The sequence below is a fragment of the Ambystoma mexicanum genome, chromosome 5q (genome assembly GCF_040938575.1).
Source record: "Ambystoma mexicanum isolate Mex_15411 chromosome 5q, UKY_AmexF1_1, whole genome shotgun sequence".
In the NCBI taxonomy this organism is placed as follows: domain Eukaryota; kingdom Metazoa; phylum Chordata; class Amphibia; order Caudata; family Ambystomatidae; genus Ambystoma; species Ambystoma mexicanum.
Window position 1 is genome coordinate 906,434,109 of NC_090933.1, and position 20,977 is coordinate 906,455,085.

The 20,977-nt window shown below is 44.7% G+C and overlaps 1 protein-coding gene across 2 annotated transcripts in view; it reads left to right on the top strand.

The window, feature by feature from the left end:
• The window catches only part of LOC138497762 (protein TsetseEP-like), a 231,520-nt gene that overhangs the window by 71,806 nt on the left and 138,737 nt on the right, over positions 1–20,977 (top strand). For both annotated transcript variants that reach the window (XM_069621410.1, XM_069621411.1), the window contains exon 2: positions 2,109–2,243. In XM_069621410.1, the coding sequence (XP_069477511.1) occupies positions 2,109–2,243 (135 nt within the window). The remainder of the gene's footprint in view (positions 1–2,108; positions 2,244–20,977) is intronic.

Genomic DNA, 20,977 nt, shown 5'->3' on the forward strand with positions numbered 1-20,977 from the left:
TTTCCTTCTGAAGAACGCTCCAGTCTTGTGTTCGATCCTTTTAAACCATATTTCGATTATATTTTTAAAACACATATTATTCCTTCACCATGGTCCCAAACAATTATCATTTCCATTTTCTAAAGGGGTGATTTTTCCAACCTGAAAAATTATAGACCCATTGCTCTACTCATTCTAAGACACTTAAATGTAGTTGTGTGACAATCAGTTATCCTGTCTCGATTTCAAGTGGGATTCAGATAAAATATGGGTACCCCCCTAAATGTTACTATTTTGGCCCAATTGTTGCACAATGTCAAACATAATCGTTCCGGGCCCATTTATATGGTTTCATTAGAAATGTCCTGTTCATTTGATTGTGTTGTGCAACCTATTTTGTGCACCAAATGGCTGAATTACAAGGTTCCTCCTAAATTGGTCCAACTTATTGCCCTTCTGCATAAGAATTCCTCGATGAAGATTTGTCTAACCCAGGGAGGCGCCTTATCTAGACCAACTCCTTCTGAACTTGGTCTGAAACAGGGCTGCATATTGGCCCCTGCACTTTTCAATGTGTATGTTAGCGACATAGATGAATTGTGGAAGGCAAATGACATCTCACCTGTGAGGCTAGGCCACTTAGGGTTACACTGGCTGGCATTCCAGGTGATTTGATATTCTTTGGTAGGACTCCTTTGGGTTTACAACATAAGTTGAACTTGTTATACTAATATGCTGGAAGGAATAATCTACAGGCTAATGGTTCCAAATCCAAAGTGGTTATATTCTCTAGCAGTGCGAAACCGAAAACAATGTGGTGGTCGCTGGGCAGTGAGAGAGTAGATTGTGTACCCTCTTTAAGATACTTGGGTTGCAATCTTGTTAATACCTCTTCTATCGTAATGTGGAAGGCCACCTTGAAGGATAAGGTTTGTCCTTTCATTTCTCGTATGAAATGCTTGTTTTCTAAATTGTGTAAATTCGCCATTCTACCTGCCTTGAGATATTACCAATTGAGCCAGTCTTATTGTATGGGATTGATATGTCTTTCATTGATATGGGCAACTACTTGAATGTTCTTCAAGGCCTATTATGGAAAAAGGTATTGGGTCTGGCCCCTTCTGTACCGAATGCAATTATTCGCCACGAATTGGCCTCAATTTCCTTTAAGGCCCGTTATTTATGGAGGCAGTTGCTGAATTACAGAACATTTTTACAACCTCCAGATAACTTTGTTTATGGCGATTTAACCAAAATGGTGAATGATCCCTCTATTCGCGCGATAAACCTGTTTAAACATAAGATGCAGGAGCTGTTGGAGTGTATTGGCTCATCAGAAGAACGAAGTAATTGTCCAGGAGGTGCCAAAGTTAAACTTTTCAGGTACGACTGGATGTTATGCTAAATTTCCTCGGAAAAGAGATCAACTTTCTCCATATTTAACTTGTTTTCCTTGCAATAAATTACATGCATTATATATGCGCTTTAGACTCAATCAGGTATCCACCACAGAACGGACAAAATACTGAAATTTCGACTGACGCCGCAGATATTATGACGACCTCCCACTTATGCAAGTCACCAGTCTCTTTGGAAACTATGTGGCACTGGGTTGTCGAATGTCCAAATCTCTTTCTGAGTAGAACAAATGTGTTCTACAAAAACTTGGACTTTTTGATGCAGACATTTCTCTAAGAACTAATTCTGGTCAAGGTTAATGTGGGGTGAAAATGTTTCTTTAATCGTTGCATTATGTTGTTATTTAAATGATATTGTAACCCGACTTGAATAATTTTATAGTCATTTTGACAAATATTAAACAATTTTATGATACGTGTATTTCCTTTAAAAATATGTTTGTCCTTTTGATATTTTGTGTAAGGTTTACCACACCACAATAAAACATTTTTTTTAAAGACCTGCATGTGTTGTTCATAACTGTTTACTTTTACCATCAGAGTAGAGATAAATATATTTAATTGTTTTTCTTTTTCTCAATGAATAAACTCAACAGTAAAAATGCTTTGGAAATGCCTACATTTGCTTTTGGAAATGCCTACATTTACATGATTATTTGGTACATTTCTTTCCTCCATTTCTGTTTGTCATGTGCATTGGTGGTTGAAAAGATTCTTCCAATGAGAGCGACCCAATCTCGGATGACAGGGACACAATGCCAGACCAGACCAAACTAGAGCCAGAGCCAGAGCCAGAACCAGAATGCGAGCCTGAAGATCCAAGTGATGAGGACATTGAACCGCAAGGTAAGTTCCCTATATCGTTATAAGATCAAAGCGCTCCCTTTTTCTGGCCTCGATCAGCAACCGGCTCACAATCAATGCATCCATTCCATTCATGCATCTTCTCAATCTAGCCGTGCGGTCACACCACATACATTTTCTTCCGAGCGCCCATTCGCTTGCTATTACTCTTTCCAAGTCACTACCCAAAGTTCTACACAAAAGCAGCATACCAGCTACCTTTACTCGCCCAAACAGGTAAACACACCCAGCAAACAAACAAGTAAGACAATACTCCCAGCCTAAAAAAAGCAAACAACGGACACATAGCAGCTTGCCCCCTGCTCCTACCCACATAGCCCCATGCCTGTGTTTGGGTCAGTGGTACCAGCAGAGCAGTGTTTCAGGAAGGAACTCTAATATTATTAGTGCCTGAATTACTGTTTGTAAAATGGTATCTGGCTTCCAAAAAGATGTCTGTTTTTGAATTACACTCACCTGAAAATACCCCCATTGTGAAGGAGGGTTAGCTTTTTACTCAGTCACTAAAGATCATTTTGCCCTCAACTTCAGAAAGCAGGTAGTAAAATACTCCTACTTCAAAATCGGATCTGGAGCCCTGACTACACATCTTCCTTCTGTATGAAAAAAATGCTATTCCATGTACAAGTCTGCAGACTTGCTCATCTCTCTTGAACTAGTCCCCCTGCATTCACCACTCTTTCCCTCTGTATCACGTGCCAGCAATGTTCTCCCTTCAACACCGCCACTGCTATCTAGTCACAGGTTGCACATTGTATGGTTGATTTACAGCTTCTGCCAAAGTACTCATCTGCATCTGAAGACGAATCATAGCTACTTTCTTTGTAAGGTTCTAGGCCTCATTGATTGTTGGCCTGTTCTCGGAAGTCTTTCCTTCGCTGCAGACACTCTTTCCATGTTCCACCACTTCACGCCCCCTATATTGCGCACAGCATCTGCTAATGTTCATAACCTTGAAAGATCGGTAAAAACAGAACCACAGTTTTCTACCTTCCTAGGTATTTGGTATGTTAGCCACCTCTCTGTCAACGTCCACTTCTTTTGTTCTTTTCACATCATCATGGGAACTTTATTACTTGTTTTCTGTTGATTCCACTCCAGAGTGATCAAATCTCTATGCATCCATTGAAGGCACAATGTACCTTCGCCCCTTCATCAATTTGGAAGTTGTGAATCCTGTTGACACAGGAAAATAACGCGCTAAATGCTTGTTGTGTTTGGAGGATGCTCTTAGAAAGTATGTTATTTTGATGCTTAGGTGCTTTCATGTAGTCATGTTGCTGATGTTGGGCTGCCCCAATATTGAGCCTGTCCCACTGGTGTTCTATAAAGTACTTTTGGAAGTCCTCACATTTGCAAATGGAAGGGCCCTAGCTTTTCCAGAATTATTGCCTTTAATCATATATTTTTGAGGTTTAATATGGCCATTCTGCTGTTTTAAGTTAGTGAACACCAAATTTACAGAATCTATACCACAAGTCTTGGAACTGCACAGGTATCATCTTTCATGTTCTCGACTTATATCTGCCATGGAGGCAAATGTACCAACGCATATGTAGTCCTATGCGGAGAAACAAAGAAATGCATATTTGTAGGTGGAAATGCATGCAGTACAATATTACTTAGTTGAGAATAGACGCAAACGGTTAAATGCACAGATGTCAAAAGCAAAGACAGACAATGATCAATTTGATTTTCCTAGTTGCAAGGCAATTCACATTGACCGTTCATTAAAGTTACTGTGTTTCAATGGCTGTATATCCCTGAAGCACCCAGTGCATGACATTACTGCATCTCGCCACTTGCACTTCGCTCAATTATAGCCCAAGTTAAGATACTCAAGGACAGGTGACTGTTTCACCCCTGTTGTTAAATTAGGCTACACGGGTCCATGGGAATGCTCAATCACATCTTGAGCATATTACACACCCTTACACGTACTGCTTAATGAAGTACAAATATCTGCCGAAACAACACTATGATACATACTTTCGCCGAAATCTCACAGCATATTACCCTTTACTTATTAGCACCTGGAGCTTTTATGCACCCATGTTTATACGATCACTCACTATTCAATCTCCCTACTCTAACAATCAGATCTTCCTCAGTTCCTGCTTCCATTTTCCCCCTTAGACTACGCCTTCTACCACAGCCATTCCAGGAAGAGGCCTTATTACACAAACACTTGACAAGAGTTAACGCAGAGAGGTCACTATGTTTTAAGGTGGGGCGTTTTAACTGTCCATTTACCTACTTACATGCAGAGTGTTATGATTAATGTTCCCAGCCTAACAAACGTCATTTGCTATTGCACACTCAATACAAACCCTCATAACTCTATCATATTCCTCTACCAACCTGTTGAACTGCTGGGTACATAGGGAACACTTTTCATGTGTTCCCACAGTCATGCATGTATCCTGTCATGCTCAGCCACAAACTGGGCACTGATATCACTTTCAACGGTGTCTGGAAACCCCTCCCTTTTAAATACCCTTTTCAGGAACATTGCCTCCCTTGAGGGGTAATCTGACATGTCCGCCTTCATCTACCTTACAAATCAATGATAATTGTCAAATATTGCTTGCACTGTCCCAAACATCTAAACAGACCCATAACATCTATAGCTGCTTTCTTCCACAGCCCTTCAACTGTTTTGACTATTTGCCATGAAGGTATTCACACTTCTTTGATCTTGTTGCCACTCATGCAAATCAGGCAACTCTTGGTGTGCTCTTCCGCCTCTCTGTCTATGCCCGTACATGAGAAGTAACCTATATTTCTCTTAGTGAGTGTCACACCTGGATGTCCCGCATGGGCTTGTGAAATCACTGAATGTCAAAAATGTACTGGAAACAATAAGTGTCTGTCCTCTAATCGCCACTTCATCCTCTACGGACATCTCATCTGACACCTTAGTGTATGCATGTATCGCTGTTTATTTTCTTCATATTTTTATTGATAGTCTTATATAAGGAAAGTAAATAGACACAACAATAAATCAGTGTTACAGACATCTAATACATCAATACCAAAGTCACACAAAGAAATATTTGAAGTTATAAGTCACATCTTCATTTTATTAAGTTCTCATTACAAGCTAAGGAAAAGGGAGTAGGTAAGAAGGGAGGAGTCAAGAGACTAGCCAAGTTGAGTAGCACTATATCAGAATGAATGTTCCACCAAGGAAATTGACATCACACATACAAGTCAAGTCATCATGTAGCCTTGCATTCAACTGTGAGAAAACAGACTCAAAGTAACTAGCCACTATACAGTATCTTTGAGATTCAGATACATGTAGCTAACATTTAACATGAAGAAAGCCAACATCAATAAGTGTATCTTTGTCCAAAACATCTTTGAGTTTCCAGATCCCAGTGTTCTGCCATGAACACCAGTGCAATTGCTTACTCTACCATACAATTGCTGGATTATACCACAGGCATTATGACCCAGATAATAGAATTCTTTGGTCCATCTCTTTATCCAGTCTTGTCATTACGCAACAGTCTGATGAATGAGAGGTGGGCTTGTGGCGTTCCTCCAATGTTTATCCATTTACAGCAGACATTCCAAATGGTTGGTGTCCAATGCATTTTTCTCAGTGGTTACCCAGGTGGGCATTGAGTCAGAACATGCCTTTATCCAACCATGTAGAACGATAATGTAAAGGCTGTATGATATTTCTCTATAATTGAAAGACCACATCTGCCATCTTTCACTGGATGTCTCAGAATTGACATCATAAATCGGGGTCTAGGTCCAGCACCCCTACATAAACTTGCTGAAGACTTTCCGTATTTTTCTTTGAACTGTTTATTAGGGAGAGGCAGTGGGAGCATTTTCAATAAATAAAGCAGTTTAGGAAGAAGTGAGATTTTAAGCTCTCAACCAAACCCCAATGAGTAAGGGTGCGTGTCATCCATCTTGTACTGTCAGAAGTAATTTCTTGTATTTTAGTTATTACTTTATAGTGCTGATGGTCTCTTATGATGTCGACTCCAAGATATCTATATCCATCCTTGGCCCATTGGAGTTGTTGGTCAGTGAACAGATCTCTATAACACATCCTTGTAATCAGAAATATTTCTGTTTTGATGCATTTACTTTAAAATTGGATAATTTGTTGTATTTGTGAAAGATCTCGGGAGTAGGATTGTTCTTCGTCTGAAACCAGGATGAGCAATTCATCTGCATATAAATGCGCTTTCAAAGTGTATGTCCCACATGTAATACCCTCAATGGCTTCATGAGAACAGATCAATGCCATAAGAGGTTTCACATAGAGGTTAAATAGAATGGGTGATAATAGTCAATCTTCACATGTCCTACAATATATTTCACAACTCTCCGATCATACCTCATTTAGTAAGGTTTGAGCTTTTGCTTCACTATCTGTGCCTTAAAGAGGCTCCAAATTGTTGGTCCAAAGCAGAGCAGTCTCAGGACTGATAGAAGAAATTAGCAATTTACCCCATCAAAAGCCTTTTCAGTAACAACACTAATCCCTGCTAGAGTTGCTAGGCAATCTTTACAAATTTGAATTACATCAATCAGCTTTCTTATACTGTCATGACTGTGTCTACCTTTAACAAAACCCAATTGACTGTTGTGTACCAAATGCAGCATTAGCTCACTTAGTCAAATCTCAAACATGTTTGTCATTATCTTTATATCTATGTTCAATAGAGATATTTGTCCTTAGTTATCACAATCTCTATGGTCTCTTCCAGGTTTGGCAATCTGTGTAATTCAAGCCAAACACATAGATTCCAGCATATCCATCCTTTCGTTAACACTCCTGTAAACATACCGCAGCACAAGCATCAGATTCTTATAGATAGTTCAGTAAAGCTCTACTGGCTACGCACCTGATCCTGGGCTTTTTCCACTTTGGATCAGTTTCAGTGCCTCTTATCCTCGTTCTCTCCTCTGTACAGGTTTTCATATTATTGCATAAAGGTATCATGGATATCTTCATTGTTTATCAGTACTTTCCTACCCTCTTGTATAATGGATAACACATGTATCCATTCTTCTATTTTGTTATGTTTATTAGTCAACAAAGTACCCACCATTTCACCAAATTCCCAGTGTCAGTAGCATGTTTAAAATGGTGCACTATCCTCATTTTCTTTGAGCCAGGCATCTAACTTCTGTCTAGCCCTGAAACCCCTTACTTTATTTTCTTTGTGTAGACTTCAGTTCTTACCATGTTCAGCCATTTTTAGGGATTTTTCCAACTTGTCCCCTTCCGCTGCCCTTATTTCCTTTCAAGGAAATGCTAAACTTATGATTTCCTCTGTAATATTAGCTTTCAATGTGTCCCAGAAGACAAAGATATCTTATGATATGATAAGTCATTTATAACGTGCCTGTACACAAGTGTTTCTAGGCATGACAAGACAAGGAATGGAGGACAGAAGGAGGACAAACAACAAACTTACTAAGCCTTGTCTCATTCAGATCCCGCAAGTGCGGGGCGGGGGGGTGGGGTCGGAGAAGTGCCAAGGGGGAGGGGCCAGGGGAGAGTGCAAAGGAACTCCTAAGTGCTGCCGGGAGGTGGCCTATAAGTGCAGAGAGTCAGGGGACTGTAGGGTTGCAGATACAGTACCTTAAGTAGTTGGGAGACCCTGGGCAGTGCAAGGGCAACTGGTTGTGCAGGAGCCTCGTTCCGTAAATTCAGTGGGTGGCCAGGTAACCAGAATGTGCAGCAGACGGGGACATCAGCAAGGGAGAGGTAGAGAGAAAGCGGAAGCGAAAAGGAAGGTCTTGAGTTGCTTCTTGAACCTTAGGTGGTCCTGCTCAAGTTTGAGAGAGGTAGGGAGGCTGTTCCAGAGGGAGGTACCAGCTGAGGACAGAGATCTACCCCCCAGTATCTGCCTGGAGAAGCGTCTGACCCTCAGAGTGTTGGAGGCGGATGAGCGGAGGGCTCGACAAGGAAGATGCTTAGGAAAAGATAGTTGGATGTAGTGTGGCCCTGGAAAGCCTTGCGGATGATGCAGATGGTTATGAACTTGATCCTTGCAGCCAGAGGGAGCCAGTGGAGGGATTTCAGGGCTGGAGAGATATGATCCCTGGTCTTGAGGCCAAGGACAAGTCTTGCAGTCTTGTTCTGGATTATTTGTAAAGGGCGAAGAGTAGAGGAAGGCTGATTTAGAAAGAGGATTTTGCAATAGTCCAGCCTAGAGAGGACCAGGGCTCTGGAGACAGTGAGCTTCTGGGGGAAAGTGAGAAAAGGAAGATTACCTCTGAGGAGGTGCAGAAGATAGCGTGATTTAGGGTTCTTAGCCTGACTGGAAGGTGCAGGTAGAGGGCCCAGGGTGGTGGCCAGAGTGAGAGAGGGAAGGCGGGGCAGGAGTCCCAATGAGGAGGATCTCAGTCTTACTGGCATTAAGGCAGATACCATTGGAGACACACCAATCCTGCATTGCGGACAGTCAGGTATGAGAGAAGGAGCAGAAGAGGCTGAGGGGACCTAAAGGAGAGCTGGGTGTCATCTGCATAACACTGAAAGTCAGAACAGAAGGTAGAAATGGGATGGGCCAGAGGTGCCAGGTAGTGGTTAAAGAGCCAGGGAGAGAGGTTAGACCCATTGCGAACACCACAAGTAGAGAGAGAGAGATAGAAGAGAGGAAAGACCCAAGTTGTACCTGGGTGGGTCGATCTGTGTGAAAGGAGGTCAACCAGGCTAGGACCTGACCAGAGATACCCAGGTTGTCACAGAGACGATGGATGGCGTAGTTGACTGTGTTGAAAGAAGAGGATGGATCAAGGAGAATGAGGACAGAAGGAAGGTTAGAGTCACGATTGGAGAGCAAGTCTTCACAGGGGTTCAGGAGAGCAGTTCCCATGCTTCTGGTTGCTCTGAAGCCAGGCTGGTGGTCATGGAGACAACCAGCAAATTCAGTATGTAGATTAAGCTGGGAGATGGGCAGCTTTTCCAGGAGTTTGCCCAGGAAAGGAGGGATGGTGTTCAGGCGATAGTTTGCCGGAGACAAAGGATCAGCAGAGGGCTTCTTAAGGAGAGGGTGCACAAGGGAGTGCTTAAGGGTGGAGGGGTAGGTTTCAGTGGCAAAAGAGTGATTGCAGAAATTGGCCAAGGCTTGAGCAAGGGTGTCAATGTGGTCCTTAATGGTTCTGGAGGAGAAATATCATCGGGAGTGAACAGGGAGAAGGAGGAGAAAGGAAGAGGAGATACGGCCGCAGACGGGCCTGAACTGGTAAAGGGAGAGGAAGAGGAAGAGGAGTGTACAGGATGCCCTGAGTTTTAGTGGTAAAATGAGAAGCCAGAGCCGTGAAAAGGGTCTGGGAGGGAACAGGAGAGGCGGAGACTGCAGCAGGATTGGCCAGCTCCTTGCAGATTTTGAAAGGTTCAGCCGAGTTGTTAGAGGCTGCTGAGATGTGGGCTTGGATGTAGGCTCTTTTTTAAGAAAGGACCTAGAGTCTGTATTGCCTTTGGTGCAGGCGGCAGGCTAGTTTGTCAGAGGATGGGCCTGATGCCCTCCGCTTCCTCTCAGCCACCCTACACTAGCGCTTAAGGGTGGCAAGGTCGGAACCATACCAAGAGTTGCACTTGGATGCAGCTTCAAACGGATCCACATGACAGGGACAAGGACATCAAGAGTGTTAGAGATTAAGAGATGAAGATTGGAATGCGCTATGTCAGAGTGTGAGTCAGCCAAAGGCGTAGGAGGAGGACAGAAAGTAGCGGCGAAAGCCTAAACTTTCACACGCTTCATAGGCCGGATGACCGATAAAGTGGGTGGCAGTGCTGGGGTTGGCTTAACCTGAGGGGCAGAGAGCGACAGGTGAGAGGAGAGAAGAAAGTGGTCAGTCCAAGACAGAGGAGTGGTGAGAGAGTTAGAGAGGGGGAGGTCTGACGAGATCAGAACATTCAGGGTGTGCCCTGCAGAGGGAGTCGGGCCAGAGGGAAGAATAGAGAGAGAGAGTCACAGAAGTTGTGAAAGAGCCCTTAGGAGGGGCTAGCAGCATCCAAGTTGATGTTAAGGTCTCAGAGGAGGAGAGGTTGAGAGGCAGAGGCAAGGATGGAGGAGGAGATGCCAGCAGACTTGAGGAGGAAGAGGGCGACATGGCCAAGTGGCCTGTAGATGGTGGCCACAGTGAGAGAGAGGTCAGGAGAGATAGAGAGCCTGTAGACCAGGCATCAAATGAGGAGTAGGCCTGTGTAGGAATGACAGAAGCAGGGATCCACTCCGGGAAGATCAGTGCTACTCCGACTCCAGGACGGTTGGCTCTGGGTTCGGAGAGGATCTTGTAGCCATCAGGGAGGAGAGTGTGACAGAGCTGTCCATGAACCAAGTCTCGGTGAAAACAAGTACATCCAAATCAAGCTCTTTGAGGAGACGGCAGATGTCCAAGGAGTGTTTGACAGAGGAGCGAGAGTTAAGAGTAGCGATATGGAGCACATTGCCACCTTTGCAAGACTTCCGTGGAGGGCTACAGGCATGGGATACGTCCTGCAGAAGTGTTAGAGGTGCCTGAGAATGGGCAGAGGAGGCAGGAGGAGATGGAACAGTAGTCAGAGAAGAAGAAGAGGGTGCCAGAGAGGTGGCAGAGGGAGGAGAAGGCAGAGCAGCCAGAGAAGCAGCAGAGGGTGCTGGAGAGGTGGCAGAGGAAGGAGGTGGCAAGACATCCAAAGAAGAGGCGGAGGGCGCCAGAGAGGGGGTGGAGGAAGGAGACAACAGAGCAGCCAAAGAAGCATCAGAGGGTGCCAGAGAGGAAGTTGATAAGACGCGGCAAGCGTCTATCGAAAAGGAGGAGATTGGCCGGAGGACCCTGGACCAAGACGGTACCATTTAATTAGACATTAATGATGGTCTTGGAGGAGTGGAAGGGAGCCAGGAGGGCCTCCCATCGGGAGCCACCATTAATGGGAGAAGATGAAAAAGGAGAGAGAACATAGACCATATGGGAGATCCATTGGCCTGGAGGGGGAACGACAAAGAGGGTGTCAGTGAGAGTCTGTCTGGCGGAAGCACTGGTGTAGGTATCAGCGATAGGGGGGCATGCGTTGGAGACCAGGATGTCCCTTTTGAGCTTCTTCCTACCAGACAAGTGAGAGGGATAGGATAGTCGATAGAATAGCAGTTATGGAAGATAGGGGAGACAGAGAGCACCATAGAAGGTGCAAGGCAGAGTGTAAGGGCAGGGGTGCAGCCCAAGCAGGAGGGGGGTCACACGCTAGGGCACGGAATACCTGTTATCATCTATATAGCTCATCGGTTCATCTTGGATGTACCGTTTAAAGGCTACATATTGAAGCAGGGAAGTATTTAATCACCATCTTCTTTCTTTAGGATTTCCCTGACTTAAACATTCCAGAAGCAGAATATCCGCATGAACTGACATTCCCACTTCGACTGCCATTTCCACTAGAAGTAGGGACTCCTTTATCAAGAGATAATCAATATGTGATGATGAGCCATGAGGTGTAGAATACAACATGTTTTGCCTAGTTGCATGGTTAAAAACTCTCCAATGATCAACCAAATATAACACATCCATTAATGGCTTCATTTCCAGGTTGGCTCTGCTCATCCTTATGACGAGCTATCAGGGCATGTGCCTAATTTTGAGTCTATTGCAAGGTTGAAATCACCCCAAAGAATCATCTCATTCCCCTGACTGATTAATATTTTATCTAACCTCCTATAAAAATCTCCCTGGTCTGTGATGGGTACATACACATTCCTAAGAATCAATGGCTTACCATCCAGTAAACAGTTCACGGCTTTGATGTAAAGCAATTAGATATCTCCCTTTCACACTTCATATTTTTCTATAAGATGTGTTTCCTGTAGAAAATCAATGTCTGTCTTCTTTTTCTTTATGTGCATTAATATTGTCCTCTTTTTATTTACACTACTAACCCTGTTAATATTCCACAATAAAAATGTCAATGGAGATGCCATCAAGTTAGTTAATGTTTACCGTACACAAATACTTGTATGTCAAATTTTTGGCAATATTCCTTGCCCCATTTGGCTCAGGGGAAGCTGTTGGTCAGGAACACTTATGGGGTATCTTCTCACACACATTAGTAGAAGTGCAGAGATAATTAGATCACTGCTTTTATATTTTACAATCTCAACTCCATAATACAACAACGATTACCTACTATAGCATAACATGATTTGTTTCACTGCTATACATTCAGCATCCAGGCTAGAACTAAACTATGTGAATATTCATGTACCACCTCCTATGTATATGTCATTAGAAGAATCGGGGGACGGTGGCCTGGATGTAGTTATAATGTCAGCAATGAACATATCGCTAGCCCGATTGAACAACACTATCAACGACAACCTAAAAAACCATGCAACAATGCTAGCCATGATGCATTCCAAGTTGATCTTTTTGGAAGGCTTTGTGACCTCATCCCAAGGTGGCTATAAGAAAAGTCTGGAGGCGAATGCCAACTCCCTCAAATCGACCTTGTAGTCTCTGAACAGGGAACGGCACAGGAGGAAGCCACCAAGGCATGTGTGTGAGGAAATTAGTAGCCACTCTCACGTTCAGATGGCAAGGGAGGAGGGACTGGATGCAGGGCATTCTGAACCCTTGGCTGGGACTGATAGGAGTCCTTTGGAGGGCTCAGGCGGTGAGGTGGCATCTCAGAGCCCTGCCATGGGGAGACCGATGGAGGCTCAAAAGACTGGGGCCAAGACAAAAGGACACATTGACAACCTAGGTCGCCCCGCCTTGTTGACAGCTGACGGGGTAGTCCTTTGTGACGTTATTGAAAATTCAGAGGTACTAAAGGAACCTGGGGAGATAGTGGTTGACTCTTCCCATAGAGAATATCCTATTTTTGGAGGGGAAAAGCTGAAAAAGCAGACATAAAGACACCCCCAACCCAACACAACAAAGAAGTAAAAAATAAAAATCAACCTCCTGGAGAAAAGAAAAAGATTGAACGAAGAGAGAACATTTCTGAGGAATGTATCCCTACCAGGCTCCGCTGAACAAAGTCTGAGGAGTCTATCTCTGGCGAGGGACATTGCTGCCAAATAAGGCTCACAGGGAAGTACTTTGTTCTACATCAAACAAGGAGGGGATATTTCAGAGGGAGAAGCTTCTCCATCAGCCTCAGTCAAGTTGCTCTTGAGTTTATCACATATCTCTTGGAAGGACCAAGCGGGTGAATCGACAGAGGAACTGTGGTGGGGGTGGACGCGGGCCTCAGTACCATCACTATAACACAGGATGCAGTGGTCTGACTCTTCCCATTAACTAATACAGCAACAGAGGAAGGAAGAACTGGGTGAAGCACTACAGAGGCGGTCACTATACTCGATACACTGCCTAGTACTGTGGAGCCCTTCTTGACGATGGAGCAAAAGCGCAATGCCCTTCAAGAAAAAAGAGTGGAGCTGCCTAAGCAGACTTACAAAGTTACCAGATCCGATGCCCTAGAACCAAGCCTAAATCCATCTAGTGTCAGGGGTGGAGGGTCTGTAGGCTGCCCAACGGGGCTCTCTTGTGTCACTTCAGAGACAAAGGTGACACCAAACCAACGAAGCGGCCAAGAACTTAAAACCACCTCGGCTAAGGACGGGTGCTTGATCACTGGCAGTGAGAAAGACATGCAGCCACCGGACAGGCACAGAGGGGGCCACAGTGGAGGTCGACCCAAGGCCCTGAAGGATCGTAAGAATGGTGTCTGTCTGGAACGTTTGTTCAGTTTGCCAGATGGCCTCATCCTGAACAGACATAATACACTAAGGGCCTCATTATGACTTTGGTGGTAGCCATGCCCTTAATAAGGGCATGGCTGCCTCCAAAACCGTGTCTGGGATCCCTGAATGGGGAATTACGGGGCCATTCTGAGTTTGGATGGCCCGGTAATTCCTCCTTCAGGGAACCCGAGCCCGGACCTTCCCCATTCCCATTTGAGCCCCCATAGGGCTCAATGGGAATGGGAGCGGGAGCTAACAACGGGCCAATTACGACCGGCCCGTTGTTAGCTCCCTGGTCCCCTCGCGGGACCCGGTAAGAATGCCTGGTTTTACCAAGCGTCCTTACCGGGTCCCGCGAGGGGACCTCGTAATATTGCGGAATGGTGTTAACGGGGCCGCCACCTTTATCGGTGCCCAATAACCCATTCCGCAATTCTCGTAATGAGGCCCTAAGACTTTTTTACTGTATTCCGAAATTGAGGCCCATCGAAACATGGGACATTAGTCTGGTGCCTTTCCATTTGACAACAATGTAGACAAAGTGCACATATATCTGGCATCTAACCATGTGAAAGCTTGTTACTACATGAGGCGGCATGGGCTGCTCTCACTGGGGTTTGACCTTACAAACCTGGCCCCCCGCTGAGAGAGGCTGTAAAAGAAGAGGTTGAGGGAATGGTTGGCAGTGGAATGGTGGGGGATGAGCAGCTGCAAAGCCAAGAGCAACTAGCACAAAGCCTCAGGGAGGAGGGCAGGACAGAGGGTTTAAAGGAGCCTAACCTGGTCAGGATTTTGTCAGAGAGTAACCTTCCTACGGCCTACACAGAAAGTGAGACACAGTCCGTGGTTCTCACCATAACAGTCAGTGGACCTCAAAAGAAACAGATGAAAGTTACCTCTGGAGATATGTTAAACAGGGGGCTCAATGATAAGATCTCATGGGCATGTCTTTCTGAGGCTTTGGTGATTAAAAAACATAAGATTTAGCAAGAAATAACAACCAGAGAGGGGGAAATCACCTTAATTTCATGAACACCCACGGCTTTAAGCCGTGGGTGTTCATTTTGGACTAGGAATTCCCCATGCAAGTAAGCATCTATTATATGTTTGCAGGAAACTTGGTTGCGCAATCCTCCGATAACTTAAATCTCATGGACTTTGAGGGAGGGGGTGGCAAAGGGGTTTTTGAGGAGTCCAAGAGAGGGTTGTGGGCCCAGGAAACCTGTGAGAGACGTTTACACAAACTGAATGGTCAGGTGGAGGGTGACATTCCGGGAAAAACCACATGGAAAGGTGAAGGGAAGTCCAGCACAATTGATTACGTGTTTGTAACCAAGAAGTTTCTGAACTATGTTAGAAGATTTGAAGTTAGAGACAGCGTAAGAAGTGACCACAATGTTCTGTACGTATGCTGGTCTACCAACATGGCCCCCCTTAAAAAATCTTTGCTCATGATTTGGAGGTCACGCAGGGCTGTAATAGATTACGAATGACGTCTAGGGAGATTGAGCTTTTGCATACAAGACTATGGGGTAATGGGAGCGGTAAGCCAGACCGGACCTCTGCGGAGGACACCAACTATCCCACACTCTTGTTAGACTTATTTTCTGTGCTGGCAGATCGACCAAGACCGAATTTGCCCCGAAACCCACATTCAGCCAGGATATCATGAAAGAAAAGAGGATTCTGAGAGTTGATCTCAGACACATTCGGCTAGTGGAGAGAAGCTGAGGAAACGCTGTCAGCAATATCGCAGCTGGCTGAAGTCGTATAAGTGGAGGTTGGACCAAGCTAATGCCGAAGCCATGTTATCTCAGTTGAGAAACAAAACGTAGCTGAGATGTGGAAGCTGATAAATTCAGTTGGGTCGGATCCCAGAGCGATCCAAGTGAACGCAGCCGATGGGTGAAACATTTCACTGACCTCTTTGGGACCCAGTATGATGTGTGCGTTGTATCACCTATGCTTGAAGATATCTTTGATCTAATAACCAGGTGAGTAACTCCAGAGCTCCGGGGCCTGATGGCTTGGTGGCTTGACTAATGGGATGCTCAAGGCACCCTGGAGCATGGGTAGCCTTCTTAGAGGTTCTCTTCGGTAAGATTGAGAAGTTGGAGAGGGTCCCGGATTCCTGGAAAACATCTATAATAGTTCTGATTTTAAAAAAAGGCATGGGACAATCCTACCAACTACCAGCCCATTGCCCTGTTGGATGTCATTGGTCAAATCTATGCAGCATTATTGCTAAAGCGCCTGAGGCAGTGGATTTCGGATTCAGCAAGCTTTGACCTCCATCAATCAGGCTTCGTTAAACAGGTCGGAACATCATTAAATGTATTCTTGCTGAACATTCTGAAGACGACGGCTCTTGCAGAACAAAAAACATATATATTTGGCGTTAATGGACCTCGAACAGGCTTTTGAATCGGTCGACTGTCAGCTGTTGTGGGATAAACTAAGGAAGGGTGGCTGCCTGGGTGGTCTGCTTCAAGCAATACAGTCTCTTTACTCTGGGACAAGTCTGAGAGTAAGATTAGATGCTAGGGGACATCTCTCAGAGTCAATAGACACAAGGTGCGGCCTTAAACAGGGATGCCCCTTGGCTCTGGAATTGTTCAATTTGTTTATATCGGATTTCGCATATCATTGAACAAAGTAAGATCGTTCCCACCTAGGCAAAATGGGTGGTACGAGGGACATTTGCTCTACATGGATAATTTTGTCTTAATTGACCGAACACCTATCAGTCTTCAACAACAGTAGAATGAGTTGCAGGAGTACGTTAAAGCAAATAAACTCAGGATTAATGTCCCTAAAACAAAAATCTTAATCCTGGAGCCTGTGGTAGGGAAGAAAAGATTTAGACCAGTATGGCGTTTAAATGGGGAACAAATAACGGTGACTGCTTCATTTGTGTATCTGGGCATGTTGGTTAACACCAGTCTAAACCACAGCCCTAGGATAGTTCAATTGAAAACGAAGATGACACACTTAGCATCACAGGCGTGTATCCTATTAAAAAGATTTGGGCATTTCTCCTTGATACTGGTGGTTACAGTTTGCAAAGCTAAGGTGATGGCTATTGCTTCCTAGTGCACAGAGGTATTCCCTGCAATGGACTGTGCATGGTGGATAGCATTGGAGGGTAGATTTTGGCACAGAGTGTTAGACCTGCCTAGACGTATGCCAATGCCCGCAATCAGATATGAGTTCGGTCTTATGTCCCTGTGCGCAATGATGGAGTGGAAAACTCTGTCTCTCTACAGAAAGTGTGGAATGGAAACCCCACTGAGAGGGTTTTAAATCCTGAAATAGGCTTTAGAGTCCAAAAGTGAACCTACCTTGAATGCTTGGAATTCAGCATGTGTCAAAATCTTGAAGGACTTTGGGTTCTCTGAATCCAAACTGCTGAGTAACCCAGATGCTATTAAAATCAAGCTTTGTAGAAGGGACTGGGTTGACACAATAACAACAAGGGAACAGTACAAGAACTACTGTAATTTCAAAGTGGAATGCAGAAATTGGAATACCATCTCGAGATATCTTATATTGTTTCCTTGTAGCTCAATTAGATCTAAATTTCTGAGGTTCAGATCAAACCTATTTCCTACAAAGGAAATCCTGATGATCAAGAAACAATGGCAGGATTCGAATGTAAACTATAGGTTCTGTAACAGACCAGGCACTGTAGAGTCATTGTACTATCTGACTCTAGGCTGTAAGGGGCTGATAGAGAAGAGAATGTTACATCTGGGCAAAATCATGAACAGTATGACCACTCTAACATCTGAGGATTGGTGGAGTAAGCTCATGGGCGGCGAAAGTGTGAGTCTGATTATATCACTGACTAGATTTCTGGACAATATTTTCCGGCGACTGGCTAGTGAGTCCACCTGAACCTCTCATTGGTGTGTGCCGTGGAGTCATTAATTGTCCTTCTTCAACCCTCATCAACAAACACCAGAGGAAATACACATATTCAATGCGTTTTATCCTATCAAGCAGTCAAAACTATATTGTACAATCCCCAAGTTGTGATCCTAACATCATAACTTTAAGAAAGAGTGTGGCCCATATGAACTCCCCAGTGGGCACACAGGTAATCATACCACCACCCATCTCTTATACAGCTTTTTTCTTTTTTGTAGACTCATGACAGTCTTCCCATGTATACTGCTCTTTGGTGTCTCTTCCATCTCACGCCTTTCAATACCTTGTCACCAGAAGCGTATGGCAGTCTCGTCCAGCAGACCCAAGATTTGAGTACTTTCGCTGCCATCAACACCAGGAACTCTTCAGTCCTGATGAGCTCTCTAGTGTCATTGCGTGGTACGCTTCCCATTTCCGTGACCGTTGTGCCCATATGCGCGCTCATGGCATCATTACGCTGCTGTACTCTTTTGTCAATTCAGGTGGTGTGCCCATTGTACACTGGAGAATCCTGCACTCCTATTCCAGCCTTGGTAACACTTTGTTTAGTCAGTCTGTTTTTAGAATGTTCACAAGTGGCTTGTGAGCAGTCTATAGGTTGATGGTTTTAAAGTACCCCAGCCCCATGCGCATGGAAGTGGCTCCTTCCCTATAACTGCATGTTATCCTGTGACGGGTTCTCAAGGTGATGGCAATTGACCATTCGGTTCCTACCACCTACTGCATCAATACAGCACTTTTTCCCTTAAACTCAAATATATGTACAGCTTATCTTAATTTCCAAACCAAAAAGGTTATCCCTGTTCTATTCACAATTCAAATGTTGTGTGTTCTTTCATCAACTTTCTGAGATCCAGATTGTGCTCTCCAAATTCATTACAAAATGATAGCATAAGAAAGGAAACCACCCGTTCCCTGTCATTCAGTCATGGGGATGGCATTCCTACATCTGTTAGGCCTTTTCTGTGATCCGCACAATCTGCGGATATAAAATGTTTGATATGTTATACTTCTTGATAGTGGAATTTACACTTAACTTCCCAAATCATTATCCCCTTCACTTTTAATATCCCTAGTTCGCAGTGTTAGGTCCCATCATGCACCTTTGTGTCTTCTTAAAACACTAATATGCCACCTTCAAAGGCAGCGACTCCCCTGATCCCTGCACACAGCCTTGCCATGATACTTTGGAAGCCTGCAGCACTCATGCTAATCTGGATGGCATCCTTTTGCATTGATCAATACCTTCCAGAGCGAGCAAGGCTGTGCGGTGTCTGGAGGATGGATGCAAGTCTGCCTGCTGGTACTCTGACTTGAGGTCTTCTGTCAAATATAACCTTGCCCTTCCTATGGTCATCACCAATCGGTGTATTTTGGGAAGTGGAAAGCTGCCCATCCATGTCCTTGTGTAAGGATCTCCGGTTGCCCAATGCATGCAACTCGCCTGTTATCTTCCACTAAAACACGGGCTGGGTAGAGGGATGATGCAATGCTTTCAGTTATGTCTTCTGCCTCTTTGTTTTGTACTTTTACTAAATAATTTCTTGCCGTTATAGGTGCACTTTTCACATAGTGTTTTATCGACACAGGCCATTCCTTCAATTCAACTGTGTCAGAAGCCTCTTATACATCCCAGCTTTGGAGAAAAAGGCCCTCAATATAGTTTTGCCGGTATCACGGCAGTAATTCTGGCGGGATACTAGCAAAACTGCCTTACCATTTCTGCTGCCCGATATCCTGATTTTAGGACTCCATGGATGGAACTGACGGAATTACCGGCACACGTAGTACCAGTGCTGGTGATTCTGGCATTTATTTGCTAGTAGGGGCCTGAACTACTGGCAGGTCAGGCCTGCTGGTAGATCACCGCCCCCACTGGCAAGCGTGTGTTTCCCGAGTCTGCAATAAATGCCAGTGCTGGAATTTCCGGCATTTTTTCCGGTATGTTTTCCAGACCAGGGACCTCATAATGAGCCCTAAAATCTCCTCCTTGTGTCGTTTGATAACGTCATCTGTGTTCCCATTGTCTCTTTTGCTCAGTACCTTGTCTTCTGATCTTTCTTGCTTGATCTTGAGCTCTTCCCTTTGCATCTATGCCAAAACATTGGCACCACTTTTGGAAATGTGTACCATGCATCTTGTCATGCCTCACTGGAATGTGATGCTCATCCAGAAATAGGCCAGTAGTTCAGGTCTGGCTCTCTTATTGTCAGCCAGTGACTTACATGTGGGCTGTGGTTCCTCCACACCTCTATGTGACAAGTGCCTATTGGCAGACACAATGCTTAGATCTACCCCTAAATCTCCAAGGCATCACAATGGGTTTCCCCCCATATCCACCCTGTATCCTGGCACTTCTGATTTCTCTGCACAACCTTGCAAAGAGTGCTTTCTGTTGGCACTGCAAGAATGTTTTGTCCCATGGTGGTTGCTGAACGATTATGGGACCCGCTCTGGAATCCTTTTCCCTCTGCTTCATCTGGCTGTTGTTTCTTCTTCCAAATCTGCTCTTTTTCCTGGGATATACTTTTCAAAGTAGTTTGCTTGCCTTTTATGGTTACTTGCTTCATGCCAATCCCTTCCCTTCTTCCATTCTTTCTAGCTCTTTCATTGATTTTGCTGCCTGTGCTAGCCCTTTCAAAATCCTCATGTCCGTCAAACTCAGTTTCTTGCGGTCAGGCTTTAACTTACAGATACCGCGCAGGAAGTGATGAGCACAAGGCTAAGGAGACCTTCCAAGCACTCTACATGGGATGGAGAGTCTCATTGGAAAGGGGAGAGGGCCAGGAGCAGTAGGGTCAGAGCCAGGAGCAAGAATCGTTCCTTGATTGTGTGTCTGGTGTGTCATTGGGCCTCATTACGAGGTAGGTGGTAGCCATTGGGCTATTAGCACCATGGCTACCCCCTTACCGCATTCCGGGTCCGGGTTCTCGAAATAGGGACTTACTGGGTCATTCCATCCTTGGAGGACCCGGTAAGTCCCCATTCCGAGAACCATTCCCCATTCCCATTCGAGCCCCCATAGGGCTCAATGGGAATGGGGATGGAGCTAATAACTGGCCCGCTAATAGCGGG